The 25,137-nt window shown below is 51.7% G+C and overlaps 2 protein-coding genes across 12 annotated transcripts in view; one reads left to right on the top strand and one right to left on the bottom strand.

Moving 5' to 3' along the window:
- The first annotated feature begins 1,668 nt into the window (after nucleotides 1-1,668).
- On the top strand, nucleotides 1,669-9,519 carry PANK2 (pantothenate kinase 2). Its single transcript, XM_026072774.1, has 6 exons — nucleotides 1,669-1,753; nucleotides 2,927-3,180; nucleotides 4,233-4,409; nucleotides 4,651-4,774; nucleotides 6,781-6,906; nucleotides 7,405-9,519. The coding sequence occupies exons 2-6, from the start codon at nucleotides 2,927-2,929 to the stop codon at nucleotides 7,453-7,455; spliced, it is 732 nt and encodes a 243-aa protein (XP_025928559.1). The 5' UTR covers nucleotides 1,669-1,753; the 3' UTR covers nucleotides 7,456-9,519.
- Nucleotides 9,520-10,393: 874 nt separating this feature from the next.
- RNF24 (ring finger protein 24) overlaps nucleotides 10,394-25,137 on the bottom strand; it is a 30,362-nt gene continuing 15,618 nt past the window's right edge. For 9 of the 11 annotated variants that reach the window (XM_026072737.1, XM_026072743.1, XM_026072734.1 and 6 more), the window contains 5 exons: nucleotides 20,491-20,640; nucleotides 13,955-13,997; nucleotides 12,760-12,801; nucleotides 11,853-11,932; nucleotides 10,394-11,749 (listed from right to left, as the gene is read on the bottom strand). In XM_026072737.1, the coding sequence (XP_025928522.1) occupies nucleotides 11,611-11,749; nucleotides 11,853-11,932; nucleotides 12,760-12,801; nucleotides 13,955-13,997; nucleotides 20,491-20,633 (447 nt within the window). In that variant the 5' untranslated portion in view covers nucleotides 20,634-20,640 and the 3' untranslated portion in view covers nucleotides 10,394-11,610. Of the gene's footprint in view, nucleotides 11,750-11,852; nucleotides 11,933-12,759; nucleotides 12,802-13,954; nucleotides 13,998-20,490; nucleotides 20,641-20,870; nucleotides 20,958-22,899; nucleotides 23,230-25,137 lie in introns of those variants that run through there. The other 2 variants (XM_026072739.1, XM_026072742.1) reach the window with 2 other exon arrangements.

The raw sequence follows: 25,137 nt of genomic DNA on the forward strand, positions 1-25,137 counted from the left end.
TCTTCTGCTTTTGATCACCGGCTGCAAACGAAACGTCCTCGTCGAGCTGCATCGATCCTGAAATTCGTCTGAGGAGCACAAAATCAGGAGTGGTCGTGCAAAAAGTCCTTGACTTGCTCTTGCTTTCTCTCTCCCTTGGATGGTGATTCAGATCTCCCTCGTTGAGTGTGAACTATTATTTTTTTTGCTCTGTTCTTGTTTGAACTAAATGCCTTAGAAATGGAGGATGATTAGAATTTGAACGTGCTTCCTAAAATAGAGCTCGCATCTTCTTTCATTTTTCTGGTGACAGTTGGGGGTGGTCTCTGTGCAAATATATAAAAATAACTCGGTGGTGTTACAAGTAAGTGATGGTTCGAGCAGCTCYGAGAGAGCTGCGATGCTCTAAAAGGTCTGCGTTACCTGCGCCGTATGCAGCAATCACGTTAACCCACCGAGGAGAGAATACGTTTCTCTCCAACCTTTTGTTTGCGCGCTGGATTTGTGGCTTTTCCAAGAACCCCTCRTGCCCCCGAGTCGTTTTGCTCGCTGTTTGGCTTTCGGAAGAGCTGCCTCTGGGTCTTGTTCTCTGACGGCTTCGTGTCCRCAGCTTGCTCGGACGCCGCCGAGAYGCAAGGGACAAGGAACGTGCTCTCGCTTTTGAGATTTATTTTCGAAAACTTCCTTTTTGTGCAAGAAAACCCCTTTGAGGGTTTAACCCTGCTGCCGTAAGCCGTAACGTGGGGCTACGTTTCTCTCTTTGCTGCGGAGCCCGTGGTATCTTGTTAGCTCCAACCTATCCTCCAGCTCATTAATAGTAATATTAATCCGTTCCAGTTCGCAGCTCTAATCGCAGATTCCATCTGATCAGGTTTTTCTCTTGATCTTTTCCAACAATCTCATTATCTATTACAGCCGTAAAYGTTGCTGGGCCTGACACTAATGCGTATTTTGTCCCATGGGGGGAATTTGACTAATAAAATAATCCAATTAGACATTTGTTTTTGTCTCCCTGGGGCAGCTTAGATTACTCGTCTGCCTCCGTGTTGTGCGTTGTAATTAGTTAACGTTTGCGCATCGCTTTGATGCGAAAGCGCTGGTGTTATCCTTGGCTCTGGCTCTGGAGCAGAACTTTATAAAAGAAATAGCTTGGGATTAAAACTGCAGCGGTAGCTAGCTAGCAGAGAGATATTTTAAGGCCTGTGCTAYGTATATATTCAAGGGTACTTTCTGGTGTCGCTGTAAGTATTTTTGAGTATTGCATACCATGTTTGGAGCTCCTSAACACGAGGTATCTCTAGAAATAGGAGTTATGCTCATTTATTCGGAGCTGTGGTACGTCAGTGTAGAGAGGACTTYGACAAACTCGGCTGTCATTACTGAAAGACTGACGAGACTGCTAAAATTGTTCCTTGTTTTGCGTTTTAGAAACGTATGGATCAAATGGGCCTGCATCTTTGAGTCCCTAYGGAATTGCATGGGTTAACTACGGGATAAGTATCTTGCTGATGGTATCACAATATCATATCCTACTTCTTTCTTTTTTTCCCCCCTCTCTCTTTAGTCTTTCCTTGGTTTGGCTTGGATATTGGAGGGACCTTGGTCAAGCTCGTTTATTTTGAACCAAAGGACATCACCGCTGAAGAGGAGGAGGAAGAAGTGGAAAATCTCAAAAGTATCCGAAAATACCTGACATCCAATGTAGCCTATGGATCCACAGGCATTCGGGATGTGCACCTCGAACTGAAGGACCTTACCCTGTGTGGACGTAAAGGCAATCTGCACTTTATACGCTTTCCTACTCATGACATGCCTGCTTTTATTCAAATGGGCAGCGAGAAACACTTCTCAAGCCTCCATACTACCTTATGTGCCACGGGAGGTGGAGCGTACAAATTTGAGCAGGACTTTCGCACAGTATGCATTTTTGGCTTATATACAATTAGGATCTGGTAGTGACCCTTTGTATAAGCTTAAAACTAGAAATACTTCCAGCCTTTCCCTGCRGACTCTAAGCTTCTCTAAATCTCGGCTCGGGAAAAGCATACCTATTTTAACTCGAACTTAGCGCAGGAGACAGCATGTGGAGCCGAGTTCGCATCTCTGCAAATTAAGCAACTTGCTTTCCTAAAAGTGCTTGTGACATTCCTCCAGCTCTAAAATTATTCACTCTAACTTGYATGGCGTGTGCTCTTGCCAGACTTACTCTGTATAGTGGTCTCCGTTGTGGTTTTTTTTCCCTCATCGCTCCCTGTTCACACCCGAATATCTGCTCTGTTGTTCCTGTGTTCGTGAGGTTTCATTTCCAGCCTGCATGGTAGCGAGTTGATGGAGATTCAGTCAAATTAGGTGGTGAATTAACTCTAAGGAGGATAACAGTTGGCACGTGACATCGTCATGTGGCTTCRTTATAAGTTAGATTCCCGTTTAGAGCTGAAATACCTATTTGATAAATATATTGTTTAAGCAGGGCTTGAAAAATGTACCGAATACATGCTGAGGAGGCTGCCTGTGCGCTCTGGACAGTGATGGGAAGGGAGAAGGATCATATAACTTCCTCCTGGTTTYTGCTGAAAAAGTGGTTCTTTTTTTTTCCCCCCCTTCTCCTTTTTCTTGGCTTTTCTCGTTAGCGCCTCCCAGTCGGGGCCTGAATCATCCCTTGGAAGTTGGTGGGATTCCCTTGGCCTCCGTCTCTGGGTCGAGTTGTTTTTCTCCCTCTTCCAAGCGTGCGCACTTTAAGGCCGGGATAGTTGGCGGTTGTGKGCGGGGAGAAAGACGGAGCCCTCCCGTGATCTGTGCTTCTTTCTCCCCTGCTGCAGGGAATACTGGAGAGAGCTGAATTTAGCTGGCAGCGAATGCATTTTTCCAGCCCTGAGCATGAGCGCTTGGGATCTCTAGCTACTTCTTGATTATTTTTTCTGTTTCTTTTTTTTTCTTTTCCCTCTAGATGGGTGACCTTCAGCTTTGCAAGCTAGATGAACTCGACTGCCTTATTAAAGGAGTTTTGTACATTGATTCAGTCGGATTCAATGGACGTTCGGAATGCTACTATTTCGAAAACCCAACCGATGCTGAAAGATGTCAGAAGCTGCCGTTCAACTTGGAGAATCCGTATCCTCTGCTTTTGGTGAACATTGGCTCAGGGGTCAGCATTTTGGCTGTGTATTCAAAAGAAAACTATAAGCGGGTGACGGGCACCAGGTAAGCACTGTAAAAGGGTAAATTCACTTGGAGTTTTATTTTAGAGTTTGGAATGTGTTTCTGCAGGTGAGTTGTATACGACCTTTTTGGGGACAAGCTGTGGTAAAAGTGGTGGGTTGAGTGACAGAACTCCTGCTTTTCCTGCAGTATCTCTGCCAACAAAGATAACTTCTGGAAGGGGGGATCCAAATTTCATGCTCTGGTCTCCTTACTGCAACTAGTCTCTTTGGAAATTGTTTTTTTTTTTAGTTACCATACTGCAGGAATTAAACTATTTGCCATCAGATAACCCATATTTTGAGATTAACCCAAATATGCTCATAATGATCACGTTAAGTACTATTACCTTCAGTCCTAGCAGCAGAGGTTTGAATCTTGACTTCTGAAAAGCACCTTGTTTTGGAGTACGGGATGCTCGGAGAGCAGCAATTCCCTGGACGGTTGGTTACTGAACTGCTGCTTTTGCCGTACTTGAAGATGTGACGCCTGTTGCCCAGCAAAGCCAAAGAGCTATGTGGACTTAAGCTTTCCTGAATTTCATGAAGTTAATAGTAATAATAATAATAAAAATCACAAAGAAGGGATGCACGATACCGATTTTACTCTTATCATGTATCATTAAGGGCGTATGTGCACAGCGACGTGAACAGGGCATCGTTTTTCCTAAGTTTTGAGCAGCTGTGCCCTAGTTCTCCACTGACCGCTCAGGACTAATATTTACTTTAAGACCAACTTCTCCGTTCAGTGCTCTGAAGAAGGTGAATATTGTAAAATGAGGAAATGAATTTCTCATTTAGAAACATGCCCTCTGTGGACGGCTGTGAAGGCGTGGGGTTCCTTACAGGCCTCACAGGCCTTGAAAGTCATAGATTTAAAGAAAACTGCTGTTCTTTCAAGATTGTTATCACTGAAAAGAGAACGGGCTGAAGGAAGGGGACAAACTGACCCAACTCAAACATAGTTAGCAATCTTAGCTTTCACTGGAGCAAGCCGTTTATTTTCTGTCCCTTTAGAACCAAGGTGGATGACCTTCGTTTTGCTTTATGTTGCAGTCTTGGAGGGGGAACCTTTTTTGGTCTCTGCTGTCTTCTCACTGGTTGCTCCACCTTTGAAGAGGCCCTAGAAATGGCATCCCATGGAGATAGCACTAAAGTGGATAAACTAGTGCGGGATATCTACGGAGGAGATTATGAGCGGTTTGGATTGCCAGGCTGGGCTGTAGCATCCAGGTAATGACTTTACTGGGGTTTCTTCATGGGAGATATATTTTGCAAGGATGAAAAACTGGATTTACATGTCTTAGGAGAGCTACCATTCCTTCTACTGTTCTGTTTTACCAGATGGAAATTATTGATAGCGCTGTTTTTTAAAGTTAGAAATAAATACTTCAAAATGTTTAAATTAGTAATTCCCATTCTCTTCTGGAATACTGATGCCAATGGACCTTTAACCCTAAAATTTTCTTTACAGTTTTGGAAACATGATGAGCAAGGAGAAGCGGGAATCCGTCAGCAAAGAGGACCTCGCGAGGGCTACTTTAGTAACCATTACCAATAACATTGGCTCCATAGCACGGATGTGTGCACTTAATGAGGTATTAACGGAGAACCCAGGAACCCATTTCATTGCTTCCTGCCTGAAGCATCCCTGTTGCTTGTGCTGCTGCTGTGCAGTGTCTCCTTTCCCCTGCGTGCACTTCTGTAGATGCGTGTTCGTACTCGCCTCTTCGCACGTTCAGTAAGCTGTAATTCACTGATTTTTGAATTGTTCGTTGAATTTTGTCCTTACTTGTCTGTGTAGTTTGAGCCAGATCGTTACGCTGCAAACTGAGGAGGAACTGCGAATAAATTCTAAATTAGGGGGTGGCTGTGGTCCTCTTATTTGTCAGAAGTTCAGCAGCTTCTCTGAGGTGGTTTGAGGAACGATAGGTGTGCAATRAAGCGAAGCTCTTGGGACCACTGGGAGAAGGTGGTAGGCCATATCCTGTCCTTTCTCCACCACAGTATTGTGGTGTCTTCTAAGTGACCGTGCTTGGTCTGAATGCTTTAGTGCTCAGAAGAAGTGAAGGTGGGGTGGAGTGGGGAGCAGAGGCCAGATACCTTTCCCGCGTGGGTTGCAGTAGTTGCTCTTGTTTTCTTGGTCAAGCACCACCACTTCCGTGGCCTTTGCTGTATCTTTGTGCTTTCAGCTTCTTTACAGTGCTGCCTTGTTGCGTTCATGTCAAGCAGCATTGTACAGGGCTATGAAAGCACAGAGGCATGTTCTTCACGTGGTCTTGCGCCTGTCCCTACGGGATGAGCTAACAGGGCGAAGCGTGCTCCTGACTCTTGCTGTTGCTGGCAAACACTTAATATTTGCCTTCATTTATTGTTGAAACCATGCAAGACGTGCTGTAAATAGTCCTTCCCACAATCTGCTGGTTCCTCGCTCGATCAGCACCTTGTTTAGTGCAAAGATGGTGCTGAATAGTTGGCTAAAGTGTTAATGAATTTGGGGGCGGAAGAAAAATCCACAGAAGAAGATGAGCGAGGAGCAGTTAGCACTTGGTTCTGATACCTCAGTAAGAGGAGAAACTGAAAATTATTTCCCGGCTGGAGAACGAGAAAGCTTCTGAGTTCATATTTGGCTCAGGAGAACTCCTATTTTGCGAGTGAAAAATTTGGCTGGAAATCTGGTTTAAATCGCAGATATAACTGCCTGCGTGGTCTTTCCCTTTCCGTCAGAATTGTGCTGGATACGAGTTTCTGGATACGTTTTTCATGAGGATCTGCTCAGCTCTTTTATGACAAGTCAAAGGTCAGAGCTGGGGGCAGAGCGAGAAGGTGGCACCTCACCAGCAACGTTCCCAGCCAAGTTTCAGGACCTGATGCCAAAGACACCGACAGCTCCACTACGCTCCTGAGCTAGAAGAGCTGTAGTCACAGCGGTGGTTTTCTGCGTAGCATAGAAGAGTCYGAAAAATAACCTGCCTTAAAACCACTTGGCTGGTGCTGCCTTTCACCAGCACTGTAGACGTTGTTCATGTTCTGCAGATCCTGCTTGAGTCTTTCAGCACAGTCCCTCTTTTTTTCCCTCTTTCGGCATAGTCTCTGGCCCTTCCCAGTGCCCTTCCTGAGCATCTCARCGTGCCCTTTCCTGATCTTGCCGTGCTCTTTGGAAATGTCTCTTGCTGCTGCAAGACCCCAACTTGATTTGGTGTCACTTCTTGCTTGCAGATTGGCTCTTTTGGGYGCAATTTTAAACTTATAAATTCAGAAAGCTGCCAATGCATCATAACTCTTCTCTCTGCCACTCCCATCCCCCTCACTAAGACAGTCACGCTCCTCGCTGCCAGGAACAGGTATTTGGAGCGATGCAAAGCTTCTCTGGATAAAACTGCTTTAACGTAGAGTGGTGATCTGACTCTGCTTTCAGCCGGTTGCTCTTTTTATCAAGTCTCACTGGAAGATGTATTTGAAAAGCTCATTTTTAAAAGGCACTATAAATATATATATATATTTTTTTTCTTACTCTGAGGTGGGGTTTTCATAGTTGTAAGCAGAAAGCGGAACTCAGCCTTAATGTTTTGATTTCTTTTTTTTTTTTCCTTAATAATTACAGAACATCAATCGAGTGGTTTTCGTTGGCAATTTCCTTCGGATCAATACGATCTCAATGAGGCTTCTGGCGTATGCTTTAGACTACTGGTCAAAGGGACAGTTAAAAGCACTTTTCTTGGAACACGAGGTGAAGTAACTATTTAAATTTATTTTCCTCCRTCGAAATTGAAATACTTCAAATGCTCTGAACGTAGCAGTGTTGAGGTTTTTTGCTGTCGATTGATGATATACGTTGTGCAGCAGGCTCGAAACGTTTTGTCATAGCCACAGTTATTACGATGTCCGGGGCAGGGTCACTGCAAAGATATATATCGTTGCAGTAAGTAATATAAGAATTGGTTACTACCAAGCTCATGCCTGCTTGTGAACTTCTGGTTTTGAAGACTTTTACCTGTGTTTTTGAGAGTATAGATGACTCTCTATAACTCCGCTTTCCTACGCAGCGACTATAATTAGGATCTTGGGGTTTTTTTTTTGTAACGTACCTAGAAATAACTCTTTCTTGCCACTATCTATTATAGCAGTTTTAAAAATTACGCTGCCTGTGTAATACTCCTGTTCTTGCATCAGGTGCATCCCCCCCCTTTGCTTGGTTAACAGGTATTACCGTCTCTTTGCTTTTCAGGGTTATTTCGGTGCGGTTGGGGCTCTTCTGGAACTCCTGGGTTCAGCCTGACTCCGTAGGGATTCTGTACGTCGGACCGGCGAAGCGGGGGCGCTTCCTGGGTCACAACGCCCGCGTTCGTATAGCTTTGTTTAAAGCACCCGTTCGGCGACCGTTAAGCAAGTCGTGCGTGACCGGATCAGGACAGAAGAGGAAAGGACTATCGGGCTGCTTCTTGTAAACAGTTGAAACTATAGGTTTGTTCGCAAGGAGCCTGTACGCAAATCCGTTGACTGAACGTGCTGGTTGTGTTCGGAACATCTGTAGGGCATTTAGTTACTTACATCAAACAGCCCTTTTAGGTCTTCTCCGTACGTTTAATGGTGGTAACTTAATAGGAGCCTTGCGCTGTTTCCATCCGTTGAGACTCTTTTGGGTGCTGAACGTCTGCCTGGTTCAGATTTTACAGAATTCAGCGACAATATGTTTTACGTTCTGGGAATGAAAGACATCACGGTTTTATTATGCCATAAATCGTCCGTAAAGGGGCAAGAGCATCAGCGCAGCCCTGGCACGTAAAGAAAGACGAGCCCTGGCACGTAAAGAAAGAYGAGAAGGACCACTTCTGTCCCTTCTGAACCGTACGGTGGCCTGTCGAACACCGTCGTGCTATCAGTAAAGCTTATTTTCTGTTAGCGCTGTTTCTTATCTGTGTGTGTGTGGATTATTAGAGATAAAAGGTAAGGCATAAATCCCGTGGCTCGCTTGCTCTAAATCCGCTTAGGTTGATTTTGTTTTCAGCCTATAACCCTTTTACGCTCGCCGCAATCCCCTTTAGGGTACGTCGTAATTCCGGCATAGTGTTAGGAGCGTGTATCCGCCTGCGACCTTGGAATCCGCTAAAAGCAAATTGGAAGATAACATAGTTTTGGGGTTTTTTTCTCTCTTCTCTGTTGTAACAACTGGTTGTCTATAACTATACCAAAGAAATAGTGTCCTGACATGTGGCTTGTAAACTGCTCTCCCTTCCCGTGTTCTTCTTAGAAATCCTTCCTGGACTTGGATCTTCGGTTATAAAAATGAACGACATCGTTAGCGAGGAGGGCGTAAGCGTTCTGGTTCCTGTGCCACTAACATTTGTTATTTCAGTATAACTTTGCTCCAGTCAAGGAGTGTGGGGGGAAAAAAAACTGCTTTTTTTGAAGAGCCACCTGCATCTTCCCTCGACGATGCAAGGCAGCGGGAGACGTTACCTCCACGGCTTCTCCGCGATACGGTACTTCTGAGCTGGGTGACTTGGCCGCAGCCGTGCCGACGCGGTGGTTTCGGGATAATACGTTGCATCCGAGATCTCCCTGATTCTTAATTTCTTGGGAAATCACACGAAAGGCATCACAGACAGGTACGCTAAGAACAGCTGCACTGTCAGACCGCAGGTGCCAGGTTTTGTGGACTCAGCTTAACTCTTTCTCCACGGACCTAGCTTTGYGGTTTCGGGGCGCTTCGGCATTACGCCAGGCCGCCCTGCTTCCGCTCGTGGGAAAGAAATAAATAGAAATATTTTGGCAAGTTCCTTGTGCCCGGGGCCTGCTTAGCTCCTTGGTGTGATGTGCGGGGGATGCATCGAGCGGGTGTGGGCTAACGAGGAGCTTTAATTACTCCTGGGGCTTTTACACAGCCCACGTCGAGCGGGGAAGGGTATTTGCCTGCGGCACGTAAGCCCGCTTTGAATCCCCGTCGGATGCGGAAGAAGAGGGGCTAATTTTTAACAGCAGCYGCCTTTGTGAGCCGAAAACGGGCGCAAGGACAAAACTACGGGAAAACACCTTGAAATGGTTTTGTTAGGCAGCCGGAGGCTGTTGCGGGGATGGGAAACGTCTACCGAAACCCCGCGGTCTGGGCTAAAAGCAGGTCCTGCCCCGACGCGCTCGAGCGGGTGCCAAGCTCGCGCACCGGGAAGCGGCGGCCAGCGGGTTTTTTTCCGTGTTCGTTCTGTAACCCCTTTTTCTGTGGATCTTTCGCAGATCCGGCAGCTGCGAGGTTGTTGCGTCTAACACCCGATTCCCTTACGTATTGTACGCAGGTTTTTTGTAAAACTTTTTTTCTTCTTGGAATAAAATATTACAGTTATTTTTATATACTCTGAAACTCTTCTCTTCTTTGCTTCCTAGCTAAAGAGCAAAAACGGGTGAACACCGACCTGAATAAGCAGCCGGAGCGTGAGGGTGGAGTGGGTGAACGGGTCTAACGCATCCTTCAGCTCGCGCTTGATTTTTTTGACAGTGATTTTTATGAAGTTTCTACACTCCTCAGTTCTCCCTAGCTGCGTTTCAGAGCACGTTAATGAAGGAAGAAACTGGGGCGAGCGTCCGCTCCGGATGCTCAGTTCCCCCTCGATGATCAACGTTGCTGCTGGAGGCGGCGCTGGCCGCCAGCATCGAAGACCAGGCAGAGAGCGCGGCTCGCTACGCACGTGCGGGCGGTTTTTAAGCAGCTGCCTCTCTCCCCGCGTTTTGGGGAACAAAAATAGGCTTCTGAAAGAGGTTTAAATAAAACCCGAATGCCGGGACTGCTTTTCTCGCTGCCTCAAGGGGCAGCATTCATCCGTCCGCACGGAGAAGCGCTGCCTGCGCGGGAGGACGCGTGGCGCCTGTGCTGCTGCTGCCGTCGCAAGGTCTCATTTTGGGGGGGGGGGTTGTCCCGAATCAGGGCAAATTCATGTTATTCACATTATTTTAGAAATGGAAATGGCAAAATTAATCTTGCTCTGTGCCCGGCAGCCGGCACCCAGCACCACTGGAGGGCAGCAGCCTCCGCGCCGGGCAGGGCCGGGGGCAGCCCTGGGCCAGGCTTAGCTTTTCTCCAGCCCCTCAACCTCAGCGAGCCACGYGACGGGGCTGCTTTTTTGGGGCTGGGAAGGCGATTTTGGAGAAGAAACGGCTTTGCAAGGAAGGCCAGGTGATGCCGGATGGAGGGACACGCCGCCGCCGCCGCTTCCAAAACCTGCTTTTTTTTTTTTTTATTTACATTTCAAGTCGAATCACATGCAAACTTTTTTTTTGTCTTTTTTCCTTTGTCGTCGTCCGTTTTCCTTAAGAATAGTGTGATTAGCAAAAAAGACGCATTAGAATTTTTAAAATAGCAATTAAATATACAAAAATATAGCTTACAAAAAAAAAGGTGGGGGGGAGGGAAAAGCAGCGAACGTTTCTTAAAAAATATTCTGCTGCGGAATTCGTAGTGTACAAACACGTCTATGAGGCTCCAAGCTCCATAAACAGTCTCGGGAGTCGCACGGCATTTACAGGAGGGGGGAAATGGCCGGAGCCTCCGCGGCCCCGGGCGCCCRTGAGCCGCCGCCAGGAAACTCGCCCCTGGCTCGGCGAGGAGGAGGAGGAGGAAGGGTCTCCTCCACCGCTAGGAAAGCCTGTACAATATAATACTGAATATCCCTTTTTTTTTAAACACCCCGGGAATAGGGAACGCGAGTTGCCGAGAGGAAGGGTTGGGGGATGCCCGGCCGCAGCGCAGAGGCTCGAGCCGCCCTTGGGGCCCCGTTTGCAGCGGCGGAGGGAGGGATGGAGGGAGCCGGGCGGCGCTGAGGGACATTGCGGCTTTCCAAAGCGGCTCTTAGGGACAAGGCCGACGCCGTTTGGCGGCGAAATGCTGAGCGGCAGCGGATTTTATGCTGGGAAAAGGGGCACCGGCTCCGGGCACCGGTCGCTCCAGTGCTGCTCCCATGCCAGGAGCCCGGGGGATGCCGAGCGAGGCTCTTCCCGGCCGCTCCGCGGGGAACGCCGCCACCGTTCGCCGCCGTCCTGGCTTCCGCTCATCCGCGCCGAGAGGAGGCTGCCGGAAAACCTCCATTAATTCCCTATTTCTGGGGAGGGGGAAAAAAGCCCAATCTCCTTACAGGGACCGGTGCGTCTCGGCCTGGCTCCGTCCACTGGTGCGAGGCACCACCGGCTTCCCGGGCCGCGGCGGAGGCGTGCGGAGGCGTTCGGAGCCCGGCGGCAGGACGGAGCCGGGGACGGCAGAGGGGACGGCGGCGGCGGGGACGGCCCCGTCCTAAAGTGCTCTCAGCTCGCCGAGCCGCCGCCGCCGCGCTGGTGCCGTAGTGCTTTGGTTGCTTGCGAGTCCGAGAGCCCGGGGCGGCGCCGGCGGGGGCCGCGGGCCGGAGGGACGGCGCCGGGCTCCGCGCCGGGCCGGTCCGCGGCCCGGGGGCGGCTATACGATRTTTTCGGCTCCGGGCAGCGGGCCCTGCGGCGGGCCGGGGTCCTGCTTACTGTGCAGCTGAGCCAGCTGCAGCACCGGCATGTTGCAGAGCGGACACACTTTGCGCACCTCCAGCCACTTGATGAGGCACCTGGCGGGGGAGAAAATTAAAAAAATTAAAGGAAAAATATTTAAAAAATTAAAAAAATGAAAAAAAATTAGGAAAATTAAGAAAACGCGGCTCCCGCGCTTACTTTCTGTGGAAGGCATGTTTGCACGGACAGATCCCCAGCTCGTCTTTGGGCTTGAACTCCTCCAAGCAGACGGCGCAGATCTGAAACGGGAGCGAGTCACGGAGAGAAGGCATCAGGCGAGCGGCTTTTTTTGGAGGCGCCAAGCGCGTGGGTGCCTCCGATCCGGCGCCAACGCTCCCCCAGAAACCCCCCTCCCCAGGAAACCGTCCGCTCCGCATCCTTCCCCGCTCTGTCGATGCCGTCCCGGTCGCACGGGGAAGAGCTGGGGGAGATCAACTAGGACGGACGGTGCCGCCGCTGGTCCCCGTGAGACCCWCCAGCGCCGTTTCAAGCCCGATCCGCATTTAATCCGGGCTTTAATTTCTCGGCCGCGGCTGAAAAAGCAGCGGCCCCGGAGCGGGAGAGTTTGGAGGGAGCCCGAACAAAATCCTGCCGGCCTCTGCCGAAGCCCGGGGCAGCAACGTCTTTCGAGCTCCCTGCTGACCCTTAATATTTACCGCAGCTCCTCTTCAGCGGGCCGGTTCCCGGCGCCAAACGCCGCTGGATTCAGAGAAGCGGGAACCGGCAGTTCCTAAGCGGACGGCGCTAGCGTTTAACAGGCGGGTACGTAATGGGGGTGTATTTTCTGTTGGCATTAGGTGAGCTTTTAAAGCGGAAATAAAGTCAACGTTTGAAGCCGGTTTCGAGCAGATTCTAAACATCAGCGGGAAAAACACTCTATAAATCTAAGCGCGACTCCCTAAAAGAGAGCGGACGCCTGGGGGAGAGCGGCGATCGCGTTTAAATGGCTCGGCCTTTGGAAAACCATAAGGGGCAGGTAGGGAAAGGTGGATCAGGGCCACCGCGTTGGCCGTTGCCGGCTCCCCCTCTCCTTCGTCCCCAGCGCGAGGAAGAGGAGCGTACTCACCTCGTGCAGGTTCAGCTCCTTCACTTTTTCCTTGAGGATAACCTGCAAGGCAGAGAGACGGGGTCAGGACGGGGCGTTTAAAGGTAAACCTGAAGTCCAAAACTATATTAAAAATTGCCTAGTTTTTTTCTTTTTATAAAAACCCTTCTGCAGCTTTTTAACATCCCCGTTGAGCTGGAAACCCTCAACGCGCCACATCGAGACAGCGAACGGCTCAGGTTTTTGCACCCATGGAAAAACGGGAGGAAGGCAGCAATCGCGCAGGCGGCAGCTACCGCTATAAGGACAAAATCCGGGGGGGTCTCTTAAATCYGGAGCTGCCGGCTGCCCCCGCTCTCTGCTGCGCGCCCGGGCGTGCGTCTTCCAGTTTGTTTTCACTCGGAAACGACCGTGTAATATAATATTATCAGCCCGATTCCACGTCCTTTTGCCTGCCTGCTGGAATGACAGGCTGGAGCCAGAAAAATTATACAAAGCCCGGAGAAAACGGGGCGTTCGAGTAGTAACCCGACGCGGCGTTTATTTTAACGCGGGCTCCGGCGYGCGGGCAGAAAACAGCGCCGTTTGCCAAGGTTACTTGGAGGCGTTCCCTAAGAGGGATCCCGCTCTTCCCGATTCCTCACGCTGCCTCGGCGCCCCGAGGCTTCRCGCGACCCGGAGCAGCCAGGTGCGGTCTGGGGAAGAGACCGAGACTCGGCAGAACGGCGCTTTATCGCTGGAGAAATGTTATTACTGTGGACGAGCGGAAAGTAATTGAGGTTTCGGAAGGGACCTGCTGGAGCTCCGGTTGCTCCGCGTCCAGCGGCGGTCGGAGCTGCTCCAAGGGTGGAGATGCCCCCACCTCTCCGAGCCCCTGCTCCAGTGCTTGAACACCCTCAGGGGGGAGAAATGTCTCCTTATTTCCAAACGTTTTAGGTGTTTTTCCCCCCCCTTTTCAATGATACTCCTCGAATCGACGGGGCAGATGCTCTCCGGGCGCCCGGCYGGCAGGAAGGAATTAAAGCAGCGGGGACGCGGCTTTGGCGGAGCGTCAACACYGCGTTCGTGAAGACCCAGCGCCTCCCAAGGAAAGAGCAGCACGATGGAAAGCGGGGGAAAAAAAAAAGCAATGACTTCAACAAAACCCGGGGCCTTTAGGCGCGTTTGGCTCGAAGCAAGAGGGGAGAAAACGGCAACTCGCGGCTCAGCAGCTCACCTGTTTGTAGGCGTAAAGCTCTTTGTGGGCTTGATGTCTGAGCCTGCAATYGAGACGGGGAGAAACGTGAAGGCAGGCCAAAAATATGACGATCACCATAATACCCCAGACGCCACGTTTCACTTCCCTCCCTTCTAGGTTTAATCGTGTTCTTCTCTTTTCTCTCCCCCTTTCTTTTTCATTTCCAAAACGAGGATGGCCACGTGAAACGATGCGTTTAAGCGCTTGCCGGGGAGCCAGGGCTGGGGCTTTTCGCSTAACTAGAACTATAACGTCTCCACCCAGGGGCACCAGAACCTCCTACAATTTTCCTTTTTCCGAACTACATAATTTTCTGCACACRCGTGCGTTACCTGCGCCGTTAAGACCGACACAAGCTGTCGAGCAAGGCAGCAGCTAACAGAAATACCCAGGTTTTCCAAGCACTTCTGCTGCCGGTATTTCTAGACTGGACGCTGCACCTTTTCCTAAGCAGCGAGTTTTCAAACCCTGGGAAAGCCGGGGGAAAGCTCTGCTCCCGCTTTAGCGGAGGAAATCTCCCCGTTGCAAGGTTTCCTATTGACGTCCGACACTTCGGCATTTTCTTACGCTCAAAACACCGCRTTATCTCCAACTATAACATCAGCTGAGCGGTCACGACACTTCCCAAGTCGCACAAGGGAGCTTTCAAGGACAAGTCACTCGTCTGGCTGAGAAAGCAGAGGACGGCTCCTTCTCCGTAGGAAACACGGAGTCGGAAAGCTTTGGAAGAGAAGCAACGTGACATCTTCTCTCTTTGGTTTCACATCGCAGGGCAATTTAATAACCGGGGAGATAACGAGTTGCCAAAAACTGCAGGGAAATGAAACCGTAGCTGGGGGATTTATTTATCAGAAGACCAGACGTTCGTGTGCTGCATTAAAGCAGGGAGCGACGAGCCTGGGATATCACCCGCCGCGAGAGGGTGTTCCCTGCTCTGGATAAGGAGCCGGGGCTGGATTCGGTGGGACGCGGCATGAAACCAGAGGTCTCCAGCGGCCTCCTCGCCGAGCGGCGCAGCTGCAACTATTTGTGCCCGTCCTTTGCTGGGGACGGAGCGAACGCAAACGCGTYGCGTCCTTCCGCCGAGGACCAACACCAGCGTTCGTTACGGCAACGACACCGATAAAAATAAACCCCACGTGTATCGAATGYGTTTAGCAACCACGCTGCGAAACAGGCTGGAAGCTCCGTCTTGCAAAGCTCCGAGCTGGGGCAAGGATGCGTTAGCGTTACTGCTGCGCTGGCACCGCTCTGTCGAGGTTTCCGTCCGAACGCAACGCCGGCGAGACAGAGCCGGGTGCCAGCAGCCAGCTCGGCCGCGTCACCGTCGCGAGTTTTGATTTAAAACTCGCACGAGGAAAACATCTCGCCGAGGCAGGACGAGCAGCGGCCCCTTTGCTGCTGCTTGCTCGGCAGCGCGCAGCGGGCGTCAGCCGCCCCAAGCAGCCCGTTGCGCTTCTAAAATAAATACATAAAATAAATAAACAGAAAAAAAAAATCCCATAGTGCTTCGAATTAGGAGACACGGCATTTAGCGAAGCGCTCCGGAAACTCCGAAGGGAAGTTATCAAGGCTAAAGAGTCGGCCGAGGACTTTTTACAACACGCCAGCGTGTGTCTGCAGGGCTTGGACAGTCGCAGAAGTATTTCTCCCCAGGCRGCCTGCAGCCTCGAGCGTGGTTTTAGACGGGGAACCCCCTTGCCTGTAATTTCACTTCTCCCAAAATATTTGGGGGGGGGGGGGGCAGTCTCAAATCTCAGCCGTTTCACACCGAGCTCTCGGGGGCTTTCTGGTCCCTAAAGGCTGCAGCAGGGTGATATAGCACGAACCGGGCTGGCGGCTTGGAAAAATAAGAGGTAAAAATACATCCTTGACTGTTTTGCATGAAAACGCCCCCCAAAAAAGGGCGAGGGGACGTTAAAAGTTAAAGTTAAAAGGAACTGCAAGGCTGGGGTCTCTCGTGTGCGCGGAGAAGCGGCTCCCTGCGAACGACGCCGAGCAGAAACGCGAGCAGAAGATGCAGGAACAATAGAGAAAACAGGATAAAACCGGCCCAATCCGCGGAGATCCCCGAGGTTGGGAAAGCAGTTATGAAACCCAGATGGGGAAAAGCACGATTCTCCGCCGGAGGCCGCGTACGAGGGAAAAAAGCTCTCCCAGCATGGGAAAAAGCCCGCGCAGCCGCTGAGGCTGGCTCAGGGGGACGTCCGCGGCCCGGGACGAGGCAAAGCCGCCGAGCAGAAGGTGCGCAACACCCACCGAGTGCCAAAAAACCCGGCTCCTGCCCTCGCTCCGCTTGGGACGAGCTATTTGTGGGCACGGAGCAGGTCTCCGGGCCACCGAAGGGGACAGGGGAAGACCGACGGGCCGCTCGTCCGGGCAATGCCGCGCCGCAGGAGGAGCGCGGATGCTTAAATCCCTGCGCGGGGTTCGTACGCATCCGTGTCCGGAGGCGAGGCAAGTTTGGGGGGAAGCATCCCCCGTGCTYGGTTTGTTCTTACGCTCCCCCCTAAGCGTGTAGCTTTGGCCGCTGGCGGAGATAGGACACCGGGGCCAGGCGGATCCTTGGTGCCACCAAGCGCAGCTGTCGTAACRCGACCCTGAATCCTGGCAAACGCTCTCGCCCTCGCGTTCAAGAAGGATTCGTTAGGGAATTGGCCAGAGGGATCCAAGAGCTACTTAAATTTTAGACTTCAGTGCAGTTCTCCGGTAGGCCACGGACCACATCTAACACCTTTTTTGGTCTCGAACGCTGCTCCTGCTCTCGGTGGGATCTGCCTGACATGGAAGAACAAGAGATTTCTTTGCCCGAAGGACCCCAGGTTAAAAAGCCAAACCCGAGGTGCCGTCCGGCCCGAATTACGCTACGATCCTACCGCGGTATCGGACTCCTTACCGAGAGGAGGGCAGCTCCGCGGTCAGCCCTGAACGCGAAGCGGCCCCGGCGCAAGGACGAAGGCGGCTGCACRTAGCCGAGGTCGTTTAGCCGCGCTGGGGGAAGTCGCTCGGCCCGAACAGAGACGCCGGGCATCTTCGGCTTTCCAAACCCGATAAGGATTCGGTTAATCCGGGCAGGTTTGACGTGCAGAACGGAGGAGAGAGCCCTAGGAAGAGCCTTTCCAAGGAAGAAGCACCCCGCGCCTCCGGCATGGCTCGAAATGCTGCAGCAAGGGAAGGCAGCAAAGCGCCGGCACCGAGGACGCCGCGGCGCTTACCCAGAGGCAGCGCAGCGCGCACAGGCCTTTCGAACGCTTAGAAAGCGGAGTATCATCAGCTTCGGGATCCTCTCAGCCCGGGTTTTACGGGACTGAAGGCAACATAAGGTTATTACTTTCATTAATTCCCCTGAAAGCTGCAGCAGGCATCAGACACGAATGGCTGCCCGCAAAATTTCATTTCCTTTTTTTCCCTCCCCTCCCCCTTTTATTTATTTTTTTTCTTTCTTTTTTTTTAAGCAGAGCTAGCAGACGCCCACGCGACAGCTCCCAGCTGAGAGCGTTGCAAGGCTGGGACTAGCGTTTTGCACCACAGCGGTATTTAAAAATGAGAAGAGCTTTAGGTGTGACCAGACTGCGCACGGACGGTTATCTTCTCTTGCTTTCTCCTGGCTAAAATTCATATCCATTGGGAGCCAACCTCACCAAGAAGTTCAATTCTTCTTCCTCCCTCGGAGCCTGCGGAGCCCGGAGTACGCTCTTGTGTATTGACACGGTTGCCAAACGCAGCCCACGTGACATTTTCCGAAGGCAAATCCCTTAATGCTGTCGGCTCTCCGAGGAGGGGTAAATACGCCCGGCCTTGGCTCTCCCGGGAGATGCATCCCTCCCCAGCCGGCCCGTCTCACGCGCTACGGGCTGCGGAGGAGGATGTGCCGATAAGGAGCAGCTGACGAGGAACGGGGCCCGCGGGACCGTGTCACAAGCTCCGCTCGTTATTTGCCGAGCGTTTGCAGATGTGCTCGTCACGGAAGAGCTGGGCGAGGGGCCCGATTACTGCTGCACCTGAGCAAAGCCTCTGCTTCGGCCCGGGAAAAAAGCCAGGGGCTCCGTGCAAATAATCCCGCGGCGTGCGAGAGGAACGCCGGAGCCCCAACCGGGACGCTCGGTCTCGCTCGCCGCTCCCCTCCGCCCCGGTTTGAGCTAGCCTCTACGACAACRCCATCTCATCTGCCTAATTATTAAATTAACACTTCTCTTTCAGACAGCCTCCGGATGTAAATCTGTATTAAAGCCATGCATCTAATTGCAGAAGGGGTCGGGAAAGGATGGGCTGGTCCAGGGGGATTTTCCAGCTGGTTTGGCAGGGCGGAAAGGGGGGATTTAACTCCTCTTACTTTGCCCCAAGCGTATCAGATCCTCCTGTCGCAGGGCAAGGGGTTTTCGCTTGCTCCAGGCACCGGCAGTGCTTCCGAGTGAAGCGGCGCCGCGAGGAAGCGACAAGGCAAACCCTTCCCGGAGCAATCCTTTGGGATGCTGCTCTGTGCTTACAGCCACGTGGTCCTCATCCCGCTGACCACCGGCGAGGCTCTCCGAGCACGCGCGAGAGCCGGAGCTTTTATACCCCGCTCTTTTATACCCACATCACGATGCAGCAAACTCAAAGGAGATGGAGGCTCCAGGGGCAAATCCGCGCAGCTAGAAAGCGKGGCACGGAGAAACCCTCCAAAACGGGAGCTGCTTCCCATAAGGACAATTCCTGTTTGGCACCATTTTGCACATAACCGAGCGGTTGCTGGTGGTTTTAAGAGAAATTCATAGAGTCTCAATAGAGTTTAGGGCTCTAAAGGGATCATTAGATGATCTAATCCAAGCTCCCCTCTATCACAAGGTTGTTAAATAGCACTTCGTTACTCCTGGGAACGGGAGCCAAAACATCTCTTCCAGACATGCACTCTGTCTTGATTTAAAGACATCGAGAGACGGACAACTCGCCACTTCCCTCGCTGGCTTGGTTCAACGGTTACTCACCCCCTTCTCTTACAACATGCCTCCAGCTTCTAAATTTAAAGATTTTCTGGCTTGATCTTCCAGACGTTACTACTTGTTACTTCTTCTCTGGGGCAGAACACAGCGGTTCACACCAGAACACGCTGCAGACAAACGGGAAGATCTCGATACCAGGCAGCCCGGATCACCCCGTGGCCTGGGTCTGGGCTCAGCTGCGGGTTTTACAGGGCTTTGCTGTGGTCAGCGGTTCAGGAGCCGAAAAAACACGCCAGCTCTCGAGTCCTCGAAGGCAGCGGTGAAATCTTGTTTCCCTGGTCTACAGCAAAGAGGAACGGAGCAAGAAGAGACCACGCGCGCGTCTCGGGGGGGACGGAGGGAGGGGAACCGAGGGATATATGGCTAGCACGGAGCCGGGACCATCCAAAAAGCAAGAGGGGATAAAAAGGAAGGGAGGGAAAGGCGATTTGGCAGGAGTCGGGGAGCTACGGGAGCAGCGCGAGGCGCAATGCTGCCAGCGGACGGCACTCGCACAACGACACCCTTCGTTCCCGGCCGGGGGGAGAGGCGCGGGCAGCTCCAAAACATGCCGAAAGCTGTTATTGGCACTGCTTCCTTCCCCCATCCACCTCCTATCCCCGGACACGGTCCTTTTCCCCCCCATCTGCTTCTCATTTTTCCCCCTGGGAGGAAGAGTTTCACCTCGCGATTAATAGTCAAACCGTCTCCCCTCTGGCCCATAAAATCATTAAAGCAACCGCCCCAAATTGGAATAACCTTTAATCCCCGGCTCCCCTACCTTTCAGGTTAACAAATCAACTCTGCATCATTAATCTCTAAAACTGTGCTGTTGAACGAGCAATTTGCGTACAATAACAAATGGAGCAGGTATGAAACATTTCTTAAGCACGCAGCGCACAAGTTACTCATTAAAGGGGGAAATGTGTTGAAACGTTAAGCAGAAAGCAGGAACCATAAAAAAAATCCGTTTCGAGGCTGTTTGAAAAGCCCACGTAAGCAACCACGTTTTCAGGCATGTTTAAGCATACGTGTAAATATATGCCCTGTTTTTAAAGGGAATGACATAATTGCCTCCTGGAGTCGTTAGCTCCAAGATACGGTGGGAACACGGCGTTAGGTTCTTACTGTGCACGCTCTGGATCTATTTACTCCGTTAGGGATGAATGTTGTGTCTGATACTAAGCGGCTGAGCAAACTATGCGACTTCAAGGGAAAGCGAAAATATTTCAYGGGCCACACCAAGTTGTCCAGACCCAAGTGCATGAAACTCCTTGCGGAAGGACAACGTGATGTTCATCTGTTACTTCGTGGTGGCCAAACTGACAACATATTCATTTAACCTGACCTAGGTGACTGTTGSCAACGCTCCTTTGCAGCCACAGAGAAGCACAGGACGTGTGTCCTTCTCTGGGCAGCAGCCAGGACAACCCAATATTGGGTTAGCAGGAGCAGGAGATGCTGCAGAAGAGCAGGAGATGCCRAGCACCTCGCAGGACTGGTCCCAGTCCAAACTGGGAGACCTTAGGAAAACAGCAAGGGCGGCTCACTTACCTGATCAAGTAGCAACAGAAGAGTAAACTGAGGATGAAGACGAAGATGGCTGTGCCAAAAACCACGATATATATGTTGAGAGGCAGGTTCTGGAACCCGATGTTAGGCATCCTGAAACTGTAATGCTGGAAATCTGAGCTCATGGGTAGGCTGCAAAGAAAGGGAGAAAACACAAGGACGTGAGGCTCCTTCGGAAGGGCGATCGGCACAGCGTTCATCTCGGAGGGAAGAGAGGACCCCTCGAAACGCAGCTGAAGGGGAAGCGGGGGGCACCGACAAGCCCGGGGACACCGACTGYCTTCTTGCTCCTCGTCCCCGGGGCGAAGGCATCCTACAACAACCGCGGCGCAGTCTCCGTCTCCAGCAAGGCGGCTCCTTACCAGAAACCCGGCGCCTAGTTCAGCAGTCCTGAAAACAAAGCAGGCCGGAGCAAACCGTAGCTGGGATTTTTCTCCTCCTGCTGTGATCTTCTCATCCAGCTAGTTCCCCTCTTTCGTATGCACGCGGCGCTTTAAGCCTAACGTTGCGTCAGGCGGACGGCGCAGATTTGCATCCAAGTAGCCCAGGCTACGGCCAAGGCCCCTCCGTACCTGAAACCCTAATTAATTAGACCGAAACGTTCAAAGCAGCCGGAAGGCCTGGTAATAGGGAAGGTTTTTCTTCCCTTCCCCTCCTGCGGTTTCCAAGACCGATTCCTCATTCGGTAGAAATCCCCCTGCGCAACCTTCAAGCGYGCAGATAACTGACTTCTCTCCAAAACACAGCGCGGGCAGAAACAGCCTCCCTGGTTCACGAGGAAAATCCCCCTCGATCCGAGGCACRGCTTTCCGCGCCGGCGTTAAACCCGCGCGAGAGGAAGAGGAGGCTGCAACGCCATTTCCACAGCAAACGGCAGAGCCACCCCAAAACGAGAGGCGCCATAAAAGAGCCTCGTTTAAGCTTCACACGAGACCTGGGCTGAGTAGTTTAAGGGCGTTTCTGCAGGTTTCAGCTTTCTTTCTCTCTGCAAACCCACACGGTTTCCCCCCCCAGCCTCTGAACGGGCCAGAGAAAACCCCAAATTATCTCCGAGTGGGCAGGATGCAGCGACGAAGAGGAAGAAGCAGCGACTTTGGCTGTCGCCTTACCAAGTTGCAAACGTGCGACCAAAACGAACCTCCCCCGTCGAGGAGAGACCAAATTAAATCCTACGAGCAGCTGCTTGGAATAATGACTTTAACATATGATCTCTCCCATGATTTTACTTTAATGATTCATCACGTGGCACACCGATATTTTACAATAACCAGAAGAAAGTCTTTCGAGYGGATCCGTTACCCTTAGGAGCCAGGTAAAAAGAAGAGACGGACGTCTTTGCATTGCTATATAAACCTCCTAAATAAGTCTGCTGTAACATCGTGTTAACGCTCGAAATCCTTAACTCAAAAGTACCTATTTGTTATTGCTTCATACGATACCTTTCTATTTTCAGTATGTCTCAAATACTGATCCATTCATCCTTGAATGATCACAAGTATCTCTGGCCGGGCATAAATCCACCCACTCCCAGCTTAAAAAAGGAAGTCAAAAATATGTCTTATTTTCCTTTCATTAGAATTACTGCCCATGGAAAGGGCCGAATGCAGTTTGCAATTAAGTTGCACAACACAGAGAAAATACCTGAAGTCTTCAGCCCGTTTCACAAAGAAAATTACCGAGGGACAGCAAAATCCCAAAGAAGCAGGAAGCTTCCAAAGGGATCTGAATTGCACAGCTCCAAGTTTCCGTGCAGAAAGAGAAGACYGGGTGAAAACGTGGGACTCGCACGCAAGCATATTGGAAAAATAACGATAAACCTCAAATCCGAACTGCAAAGCCACTGCTTTCTGGGCTACCGGGCAAGACGTGAATTCAGTGTGTCCCAAAAGGGTGGTGACAGGATTGCAATGCCAGCAGCAGCCCTGAAAATAAGCCGAGTTTTACCCTGGGAAGCTTTAGGACTAGGTGCAGAGCCTTGTTTTCCCTCCTGTCTCAGCACAGAGAAGGGGCAGAGCGCGCGGGTTTGCCGGCCGCGCCGGGAACCCTTTGCCGCTAGACACAACGGACGCTGCGAGCTCCCGGGGCAAGGATCAGGCCCCGCTACCCGTTTTGCGGGCGGCGTTAACCCACGCCTCGCTATATATAGCAGCAGGACGGCGGCTGTCTGCACAAACACGCGTAAACTCGGTAGCTGCGGCAAAGCGGGGGAAAAAAACTGAAACCCAAACGCTCACCAAAACGCGCTCGCAGCAAACCGCTCCTCGCCCTTGCCTTGCCTACGCTGACCTTTTAGCGTGACGGTCCTGAGCTTTCGGATACGGGTTTTTGTCCGAACCTCAGCAACGGCCCCTCCGGTACCCGCACGGCTGCTTCATCTGGGACAAAACTCACCTTTCAGCTCGGCTGCTCCATCCGCGCTAACATTGCTCCTGCGATCCGCCCTCTCCGAAGGCGGCATCGCCGTCGCTCTCGCAGCACGGGAGAGCCTCCGCTCCGCCGCCGCTTTCGGTTTCCTCCGCCCCGCTGCGAGTTTTGAGGCAATTTCTGGTAAAGTCTGAACTCGATTAAAGTCTCTGGAGACCGGAACACATGTTAAGAAAGTCTCCGAGCCAAAGTGGAAATACTATAATAACGCCGGGGCTGGAAGCCTGCACACGCCCTTGCCGGCGCTGGCGGGATTGGTAATTATAACGCAGCAGCCTCCCGGGAGCTCGCGCTCTTCCGCAAAGGGCTGCGGAACTCAACCGAGGTGTTTCGATTAAAAAAAAAACCCAACAAACCAACCCCAAAACCTTTGTTCCCAACTCCGGCACAGTTAATACGCAGCTTAGCGTCGCCGCGCAGGGCTGGGGTTTTGTTGTTTTATCTCCGCTCCGGAACGCTGCCCCGGGAGTTTGCTCGGTCAAAGGGATTGAAGGCGCTTCGGAGCCTCTCGCTTTGGTCACGCTCACGCGACGGCGGCGGCGGTGGAGGCCTCCGGCTGCATCTCCCAGCGCGGAGCTGCGCCCCGGGCGGGATCGCCCCCGGCTCCCTTCCCGCCGAGGCCCCGCTCCCCCTTGAGTGGGTGCACGAAGAGCTGGAGGAACCGGAGGCCCCAAGCATGGCCACGTGCCTTATCGCTAGTTAAACGGAACGTTTCCGCTTTCTTCCCGTTTCCTTTTTATCCACAGGCTCTTTTTTGATAATCACCCGGCTTTGGACGACCGACTCGGATTCTCCCTCCTCGGGACGATAACGCTGGTGAAGGACACAGCAGCTTGGTTCAGGTGGCACCGCAAGGGCTGCTCCACGTCCGAAGCCTTGGGCGTCCCACCACGCTGCAAAGCGAAGGAGGAGGAGGAGGAGGAGGAAAGAGGGGCTACAGCCTCCCGACCTCGCTGGCCAGGCTGCGCTGCCTTCAGCAGGACCACGGGACGCAAATTTGGCAACTCGGAGGCTTCACGTTTATCCATGTTCCCATCCAGCTCTCCGTGGAACAGGACTGGTACGTACTGCCGTTTCTGTCCTCCCCAGCTACCTAAGACTCTCCAAAGAGAGAACCAAACACTGCTGACCCTAGGTTGCCATCTAGAAACCTTTCAGGTCATTTTTGCAAAGCAGGAGAGAGGGTTAAACAAAAAAACCACCAACAAAGGAAGACCAAGCACATCAGGAGCAATTCTTCACCCTCTGGCTGCTGCTTTGAAACCCACCGCGGTCAGCGCTTGCATTAGGCAAAGCATGTTTTTACGGTTCTGAAGATCATAAATTATCTACAGGAATTCGGCCTTAGAGCAACAGTCTGCAGGACAGAAAGTAAAAAGGTTAGTTAAGCCCCGGAGAAATACGAGCGCCTGAAGACCCCGATCTGCTCGGTAACGCTGGGGAAGCCAAGTCGAGGGATACTTGAAACGCGGACCTGACCTGAGCCACCACGCGGATAGACAACAAAACACGACGCTCTATCTCCGGCACCACGCTGTCCTCAGCTCCCTCTCTGCTGACCCCTCCACGAGCCAAACTTCCCACAGTGCCCAAAAGCACGGTGACGCGGTGGGAAGGTCCCGGGTGCATGCGCCGGGCCACCTCCTGGCTGCCTTCTCCACCAGGTGGTGAGCACTACTCCTGGCATTTTGGACTACATGACCGCAAAAGTTGCCTTCTGCTATTCACCAGACCAAAACCTCACATCACCTATTTAATACCTATGCAAAACCTCACATCACCTATTTAATACCTATGCAAAACCTCACATCACCTATTTAATACCTATGCAAAGAGTCTTCACGTTGAGGTTACACCTAAACACCCAACGCAATGAACCAAGCTTTCTTGGAGAAACAACAACAGACCCGTCCAACCAGCACCGGACCAAGCTGGGTGCTCTCCTTTTTAACTTCTTTAAACTGGGAAGCTCTTCTTTAACTGAGCCGAGTCTGGGGTTTCCATCCTGTTCTCCGACCAGCCGAGCCCACGGTGGACTGAGAAGGAAAGCAGAGATGCTCTGGTCCTGGGGCAGGATGAGGAAACACCATATGGGATTTAAGGCGGATAACATAATCCAGCCAGAACCTCCTTATTGCATCCAACTGGAGTTGTGCAGCTGTTCTACCAGCCCCTGTGACCACAGCCGCAGTGATAAACCTAATA

Source organism: Apteryx rowi, unplaced genomic scaffold (assembly GCF_003343035.1).
Source record: "Apteryx rowi isolate R43461 unplaced genomic scaffold, aptRow1 scaffold_35, whole genome shotgun sequence".
Classification (NCBI taxonomy): domain Eukaryota; kingdom Metazoa; phylum Chordata; class Aves; order Apterygiformes; family Apterygidae; genus Apteryx; species Apteryx rowi.

Bases quoted from the DNA above. Each gene is read 5' to 3' on its own strand.
- PANK2 (XM_026072774.1), top strand. From the start codon at position 2,927: ATGGGTGACCTTCAGCTTTGCAAGCTAGATGAACTCGACTGCCTTATT. The intron at 3,181-4,232 runs GTAAGCACTGTA...TTTATGTTGCAG, and splicing joins AAGCGGGTGACGGGCACCAG to TCTTGGAGGGGGAACCTTTT. The intron at 4,775-6,780 runs GTATTAACGGAG...TAATAATTACAG, and splicing joins GGATGTGTGCACTTAATGAG to AACATCAATCGAGTGGTTTT.